Here is an 8,635-nt window from a genome sequence, read left to right as displayed (position 1 = left end):
AATGTAGGGAAGCATCCAGTTGAAACCAGATGACCTCACCCATCCATTTCTGTGAGCATCTGAGGAATGACTTGGTGGCAATATTCAATAGTGTGTAAGGTTTTGTCTCTTCACATTGCTGTGTTTCTTGATACACTTGTGTTTAAGTCTCATTTCCCCTTTTCTCTGAAAAAGTTTGGACTTTAGAAGAAAGGTGGTGAATCTGCACACTGTGAGTGTAACTTCCTGCCTGGGAGCAGAGACTGCCAGAGGAACAATGCTGACTCAACACAATCCCCAGCAGCTTTTGTTCCTCGCCACTTTTAAAACGTCAGGCTGTGCCTTGCCAAATGGCAGATCCTGGAGCACACCTTCCCAGCCCTCTGGTTTTCTTGTCCGCTTTGCAGGCTGTGATGCAATCTGCTCAAACACACGAACACTGAGGTAAAGCTGACTTTAGTATGTTTTACTCTTGTTCAGGATCTCTCAACAGATTATCCATACCAATCCCTCACCAACCCCTGATCCTTGTTCAGAACAGAACCAGCTTCCTTTTCTCTGTTGTAATTATTCTTGCTATACCCTGGTAGATTTGGATATTCTGAGATGTTTTATACAGCAGAACGACAAGACATATTTGTCTTGCTCCTGAACAAGAAAGGAAGGAAAGTTGGAGAATTGAGGTTCCATGTTCAAACACTCGTGTTGGGGAGTACCAGAATGCTTGACTGCAGCCATCCTTACATATGGATCATAACTTAGTGAGTAATTGGATTCTGCTGCTTTGTGGAGCAGCCCTCATTTCTTCCTCTTTGCTCAGGTCTCAGTATCCTTTTCAGGCTCCCTTCTTTTCATGGCTTTGCTCTAGCTATGTCTGCTGGCCCTGAGGTCCCACCATTCTCCCTCACTGTTGTGGCTTTGCTCTACTCCAATTCCCTGCATACGTTATCAGACCCAGTCATTCATCTACATCTGAGTCAGAGTAATAGAAGCAAAGTCCCACAACTTCACGTGGGTGTCCAGGGTTTTCACTGCAATTTTGCTGCAGATGAACTATTTGGGAAGGTATGCCACACCAGCCTCTCCTGGAGGTATGGGAAATGAAATTTTTTAAAGTCCATGTGCAAAAACTGATGCAAAGCTTCCACCAGAGTCCCTTTTCTTGTCCGTGTGCTCTAAGATTTTTGAGCTCTTTAAACTGTCATGGAGAAAACTTCATGAAAGTAAACATCAGAATTTTGTCAGAATGCCTGAAGAGTGTATACTTCATGGGGTGCAAACTTTCACAGACTAGTGGCATTAAAAATGAGGCAGTATTCCTCATCAGTTTAGTTTCCCTCACTAGCAATAATTAAAAATCCAGTATTTCCCACTTACAGGTTCTTTTCTTCCTAGAATTGTGTATTTTCTTTCCCAATTTTTTTCAGCTGTTGCTGTCAGTTGGGTAATAATCCTGCATATAGTCAAGAATGGAGCAAAAGAAAGAATAGTTGTCTCTGGAAGAAAGCAGATCTGACTTACTACAGCTTTTTTAAAAATTTTCTGTGGAATTTCAGGCATGGAAAATTCTTTTTCTCTCTGACTCCAAGGTCATAGTTACTTCATTTGCGTGGTGTCCCAGCAGATTTTTCACAGTACTGCAGTGCACTATGGCTTTTTTCATCATGTATTGATACAGACAAATATTTCTCTTCTTTTTTACTTCTTTTATTTATTTCTGCAAATGAGATAGTAATCTCACCTTTTGGTAAAAATAATGATTCTGAGTTATAAGGTATGTCTTAAAAAATCCACACTAAAATCTTACCTGTTAGATCTTCTACTTCCATGGCAAACTTTTATACATCAGAAAAACTAGCTTAGGAAGCAAAGTTTACTCATTAATGTATTATTTCAAAATTACTCATGTGACATGACACAGTTCCTTATTTGAAGCTGACAACTTCCCTGTATGTGTTGGGTCTTAAAAAGGGTTTGTTAATCCACTTCAGTGCAGTGGGGTTTTCTTGCAAGGCACTGATTTGGTTCTTAGCATCAATACGAGGTGAAGGGAAGAAAGGAGTGAAATATTTGCCATGTCTCTCTACTTGTCCCTGATTTTTCTTCTCTCCATTAGCACATCTCTTCAAACGTCTGGTAAGTCTTTGTCCTCTGCTTAGTGTGGAGGTTTTCAAGTTCTTTAACATGTGTTCAATTACCTCCCTTAGTGGGCAGTGAATTTAGATCTAGTCACAGCTTATGATTTGAAAATGTTATGTTCAGCTTGGAGTTTGGTGATATCTGCACAGGCGTTCTCTTTCCTTAACCCAGGTTTCAATGTGGTATATGAGCGAAAGGAATATGCCAATAGATGTGGCCATAACCTCGGCAGTGCTGATTCTTGAGAAAGCAGACAAAATCTGATTTCACTTTACTCCATCAGAGGCTAGAAGGGTTCAGTACAGAGCAGTGAACTCAGCATGCACAGAACTACTGGATGATGTGTGCTTTGAGTTTCTTGGCAGCTTACCTAGACTGTAGAATACTGATCAGTGCATAGTAAAAACTCATTTCCAAGCTGAGAGCTTTAGGAAGGATCTTAAAATCTCCCATCCATTAGATTTCACACCCTCCTACTGCTGAGAGGAAAAAAAAAATGTCACTGTTTCTTTTCCATGGCAAGTTTCCAGCTAGAGAACTCTGGAAGTCCATTGCTATTGCTTGAATGGCGACAGGGACCATCCAATGCACCAATGACCTAATCCACCACAGGCAATTTCTTCTGGGCAGGCTTTGGGTGAGACCAAGTCAGCTCCAGCCCATCTCTGCTAACCTGCCCAGGAACCACTGCAGCCAGAGAGCTCTGTCAGGGAAAATATTACCTGACTTTTTCTGTTCTATAGCCTTTCAGAACAACAATACCAAGGCTGTTCAACCATTCCCTGTCAGCTTTGGGATGGGAGGGTTATGAAGGCCCAGTTAAATACTCTGGCCTTGGCAAGAACCCTTGGGTAAAAGTCGATGGCACTGCCGGGTGAGTTGGGTGATGTTCGCTGTCACCTAGAAGGGAGCAAAGGGATGCAAGCTGAGATGCAAAAAGAGTGAAGATTTGGAGGAGGCTTTTTGTTGAAGCTGATCTTGAGAAAAAAACCCCTGATGTCCAGTGTCTCACATTTCTATTTACAAATGTAGTTATTAATAGCACTTAGGATATTGGCGTAGTTTAACTCTTAGAACTGATGATGCTGCAAGTTGTGGCTTCCCTTCTGAGAAACTTACAAATAAAGCTCTGGGAAGAAATGAATTTTTGCACAGCTGCCAAAAATTTCCAAGATAATTAACCAAAAATGAAAAGTACACCACTTTCTTGATGAGCTGAAAACCCCAGTTTTTTTCTGGGCCAAATATAAAAATTTTTTATTTTTGAGTATGTAAATGATTTTTAATAGCTCTAAAGCAAAAAATACTCTTACTTGCAGAATTAAAGCCCATTTAAATATGATATTTTGGAACTTGGAATAAATGATGAAATGTACAGAAGGTCATTTTTGACATGCTTTTTGCATCCACTATGGTTTCAGGAGGGATATGAAGAAGAATAATTTCTCTTGAAAGAGCTCTATTTTCAGCTCTTGTGTTTTTTCATTTTAAGAATTTTTTCATAAATATCCTTCATACCAATGATTAACTTCCCTTGGTTTATCACTCTATGAACTATCTATGCTATTTTGGGTTTGTTTGGTTTGTTTGGTTTTGTTGGTTGCTTTGGCTTTTTGTTTGTTTGTTTGTTTTTGTTTTTGTTTTTTGTCTTGGTATTTTGTTTGGGTTTTTTTTTTTTTTTGGATAGCAGACTGTCATACAGCAACTAATTGCCTTTATCTCCTAAGAAACATCTCCTAAAATGTTTGCATTACCATTTTATTTTATAGGTAGGGGAATATTTTCAATCTATAATGAAGATAACAAGCTGTGTGCCCAAGCTCAGAACTCTAGCTCAGTCATAACCACCACTTGTGATGAGCATGATGAGTTTCAGAAGTTCAGGTGGGTCTCTCCCACGCAGCTGCTGAGCATGGCACTCAAGCTGTGCCTGGGAGTGCTCGCCAAGGACGACGAGGCTGCCGTCACCTTGGAATCCTGCAACAGGACAAACGAACTCCAGTGGTGGGAATGCCGAAATGAGACACTTGCAACCCATGGCAAGGATTTATTTCTCAACTATGGCAAGGGGAAGGGGAAGAAAATGAGGCTGTCCAAAGTATCCAGCAAAGGCAGCAGGTGGAAAATCCATGGAAGTGCAGACAGCGTGTGCTCTCAGCGCTATGAGGGTGAGTACTGAAATTCCATCTCTATTTCTTGGTAACTTGACTGCCCCTTCCTACAAATCATGCCACTGCCTGCTGGACAGGCAGCAACCATTTTCTGAGGGTGACATCAGCACAGGAGCTAATTATAAATAGGATGTAGAAATGAAAGGTGAATATATCTGTATTTTTCAGCAAATATAGCTGCATACATTTCTACATACCTTGTAAAATACAATTCTTTCAAATTATAGAATAAAATTACAAAGGCCCAAGATGCAAACATAAGGAAGAATGGGAATTCTGTTTGTACAACAATAGCAAAAGGAAACCTATGACTGTTTTAAAATATGTCTGACCAACTTGTAGAAGAGATGATTGTGTTATATTTAGTTTTTATTGTTGCTTTTATTTGGGTTGATCACCAATAATCTCTGAGTGAATTTCTAGTTTAGATGGACGGAATTCGCAGTTAACATTATTTATGTAGTGTTTCCCAGGCCTAGTAAAAAAAAAAGTAGAAAAACAAAAGGAAAAATGGTGCATAATGGTTTAGGATGCAAAGTTTTATCATCCTGGAAAAAGATCCCTAGAGAGTAAGATCTTTTCCTACAATTTTATGGCTCTTGGACTATGTAGTGGGGGCATTCGGGATCAAGTAATAAATGTCCTTTATGTTGTGACACTGGTATGTTGGGAATTTAAATACCAATAGAATAAATTTTTGTTGTGCCCTACAACTGTTGCACAGGAATGAATTTTGGCATAATTTTGTACAGACAGCAGTAAATTAGAGTGGAGAGTGATGGGTCACTTCCTAGCAGAGTCCTTGCAAATTTAAGATACAGCTTCCTCTCATGAAGACTAACAAAAATGTTGTGATACCTCCTTTCCAAGTTTTTTCAACAATGCAGGGAATAAAAAGGGAATATATATATATATATTCTGAGGACAGAAGTATGTATGTCATGGGAAAACCTGAGCCACAGAGACCTCTGACACAATAGTCCAGAAAGTAATGGCATGACAAAGTTAAACAGAAATTAATTTGAGGCCAAATTAAGTATTTGAGAGTCTAAGTTCTGAATATTTTACCATAGTCAGACCTGACTGGCCCAACAGCCCTTTAGAAGTTCAGGGTAACAAAGCACTGGTGTGTTGAGCCCTGCATGACTCAGTTTGTCCGTGGAAAACTGGCCATGAGTGTCACTGTGGTGAGCATCTGATGCCAGCTGACTGTTGAGTACTGATCTCTGCTTTTCTCCATAGATATTTATACCCTGGGAGGAAATGCCTTTGGTGCACCCTGTGTGTTCCCTTTTAAGCACCAGGGGAAGTGGTATGCTGAATGCATCCCTCGGAGGGATGATGCAGACTCTCTCTGGTGTGCAACTTCTGCAGATTTTGATAAAGACCAGTTGTTTGGAAACTGCCCACTAAAAGGTAATATATTTATAAAAATCTCAGGAAAGCTGTTAAGCAAAAGTGCCATCCACTGTCATACTCAGGATGCTCTTGGGATGTGGAAGTAGCATTGAACAGTGAGCTGAATTCTGGCTTGCCCGGTTCACTGGTGAGCTGTGCAACAAGAGGCATCTGCTCTGCACTCCCACTGTCATACAGTGTCCCCAAATTGGCACTTACAGGGAGTATTCTGAGGGTGGTGACTGGGACTGATGGATAAACAAAGAGGAAGCCCCTAGGACTGGGTTTCAAAACAAAAGGAAGTGCAGTGGAATGAGGAAGGTGAGATTTACCAGGACACTGTGGTGTTTTATAGAATGGAGGAAAGAACAGGAGGACTTTAGTGAAGGGAAGGGTGCAGGACACACTGAAGGCAGTGACCTTCACCTGCCTTCAGTGCTTCCATACACAAATTCCCTGCCCTTTCATTCCCACTTCACATATGATTGTGTGGAAATGCCAATTTCTGTTTTATTGGGTGGCCTGGAAGAGCATAAGAGGGATCTGAAGGTAAGAAATGGATGTGAAGACCAAAACTTCTGTATGGTGAAGGGAGAAGTGCTTGTAGAGTACCTTATCAGTATTTATCAGTATTTATCAGTATTTATCATTATTTATCAGTGAGTGGGTTAATGTGGACTGAAATGTGAAAGAAGTAGATGAGTTACATAAATAACAAGGAACAGGGTCAATGTAGAAAAATTAGATTTGTAAGGATAAATGATTTCTTATGTGATTAAAATATTTTTAATACTGAATAGACAAAGTGTATGTATGTGAGGCAAAAGCCACTTAAAAATTATCAAATCACAAAGTTATATATTTTTAGTCTGCATCGAAGGTTTATTTTATGGGTAAGTAAACATGATTATCTTGTCAAATTGCTGGTATCATCTTTTATAGACACTACCCACAATAACTTTTGGAAAACAAATCCTGTGACAGAAACACGCTATCAGATAAACTCAGAGTCACTTTTGACATGGCACCAAGCAAGAAAAAGCTGCCAGCAGCAGGATGCAGAATTATTGAGCATTACAGACCTTCGTGAAGAAATGTATTTATTAGGTAAAGTAAAAATACCCTAAAATAATAATAATAAAAAATACACTGTTTAAAATGTAAGTCAGATCCAAGGCTTTAACATGGATACTTATATTTATCTCATAAAATAGGTCCCAGTGACATTCTTATAAGAGTTGTCCTTCTCACAAAACCCTGTATTAAAATAATGGAAATAATCTAACTTATACTAAAAAAATATATTACTCATGCTTAAAAATATTATTTCCAGTTTTATTGAATAATTTAAGAAAATCAGAGTAATTTAAAACCTGACTATTTGTTTTGGCCATTTAGGGCTCACTAGTGACCTGGGCATCAATGCAAAGCTCTGGATTGGTCTCTATGGTGCACTTGACAGTGGCTGGAAGTGGACTGGGGGAAGTCCTTTCAGATACCTCAACTGGGCCCCAGGTAAGTGCACTTTTCTTAAATGATGGTCAACATCTGGGCCAAAATTTCCTCCCCTTCTCTCTCCTTCTCTCTCCTCCTCGTCACAGTGATGCTCCCTTGTCACACCTCTTGGGATTTTTCATTCTAAGGAATAATACCCCTGTGGCTTTGCATCTGCAAAGGTCTTGCACATTCCCTCCTGTGAAGAGGTGAAAAGCTTCACTGTTTTCAGAGGGATTCTGTTGCTTTTTTTTAAAGGAAATCCCTCTATGGAATCTGGAAAAATATGTGGGACCTTCCAAGGTAGGAATGGCAAATGGGAAAACCAGCTGTGTGATCGGAAACTGGGATATATCTGCCAAAAGCGAAACACCTCCTTGGATTCTTTCACCACTGCCTCAGGTACACTGTCAAAAGCTAAGGCTGCTTTTACAGTCAGTGAGAAATATTGGGAGGATGTCATATATGAAAAGCAGCATATTGTCAAAACAAAAGTTTTACACTTGTTGACTTGGGTCAAATATTGAGAAGATTTTAATTTTCTGGCTCATTTTAAAGATGATGTCTAAACGTTGTTCAACATTTGGAAAAGAGCCCTGCTGAGCTCTCTTTTTACTTTCTCCAGGCAACAACAGACAGAACAAGAGGACACAGTCTCAAACTGCACCAAGGGAGATACAGGCTAGAATTAAGGAGGAAGTTTTTCACAGAAAGAGTGATCAAATACTGGAATCATCTACCCAGGGAGGTGGTGGAGTCACCATCCCTTGATGTGTTTTAAAAAAGACTGGATCTGGCACTTGGTGCCATGATCTAGTCGAGGTGTTAGAAGATGGGTTGGACTCGATGATCTTAAAGGTCTCTTCCAACCTAGAAATTCTGTGATTCTGTGATTTGAGGCAGACTAGGTCATAGCTGAGAAGAAATAGGTGTGCAGTTGCTTAACTGGGAATTCCCAGCATGCAACTAACTTCACAGTACCTCCCTCCCCTAATATATATGAGTATCTGAGATTATACAGCTCAGGGGAGCATGCATATCCTGTACTTTCTGGCTGTATCCGGGCAGCTCACTTGGAAAGGTTTCTGACCCTGCTAACCATCAAAGCATGTCTGGATGTTGCTCAGGGGAATGCAATTTGCCCAGGTCCAACCAATGTCCAGGGAGCATCGGACAAAGCAGCTGACCATACACCAATTCTGGGCACACATCCTCCACACATCCTCCCCTCTTCAGTTTGCCCTGTAGGTGCAGAGCATGGGAACTTTCCAAGCAATGGAAGATGGGCTGGCCATACTCAATTCATGCCAAGAAATCAGTGTTGAACAAAGTGCGTGGCATTTCTGTGCAGCTGGAATGCCTGGTATAACATTTCTGGTATAACGTGGTTGTGTCTGAACTCTCTGATATATAGTTTGGGCTGTGTAGGAGCTCCAACCAGCTCCTGAGCACCT

General features: G+C 40.3%; 1 protein-coding gene across 1 annotated transcript in view; it reads left to right on the top strand.

The window, feature by feature from the left end:
• Window positions 1-1,967: 1,967 nt before the first annotated feature.
• LOC115917237 (macrophage mannose receptor 1-like) overlaps window positions 1,968-8,635 on the top strand; it is a 31,947-nt gene continuing 25,279 nt past the window's right edge. The window contains exons 1-6 of the mRNA XM_030971015.1: window positions 1,968-2,115; window positions 3,888-4,286; window positions 5,532-5,705; window positions 6,630-6,794; window positions 7,086-7,202; window positions 7,440-7,583. Of these exons, the coding sequence (XP_030826875.1) occupies window positions 2,055-2,115; window positions 3,888-4,286; window positions 5,532-5,705; window positions 6,630-6,794; window positions 7,086-7,202; window positions 7,440-7,583 (1,060 nt within the window). The 5' untranslated portion in view covers window positions 1,968-2,054. The remainder of the gene's footprint in view (window positions 2,116-3,887; window positions 4,287-5,531; window positions 5,706-6,629; window positions 6,795-7,085; window positions 7,203-7,439; window positions 7,584-8,635) is intronic.

Source organism: Camarhynchus parvulus, chromosome 2, assembly GCF_901933205.1.
Source record: "Camarhynchus parvulus chromosome 2, STF_HiC, whole genome shotgun sequence".
Taxonomy (NCBI): domain Eukaryota; kingdom Metazoa; phylum Chordata; class Aves; order Passeriformes; family Thraupidae; genus Camarhynchus; species Camarhynchus parvulus.
The sequence above is the reverse complement of the archived record's forward strand: the minus strand, read 5'-3'. Positions and strand labels throughout refer to the sequence as shown.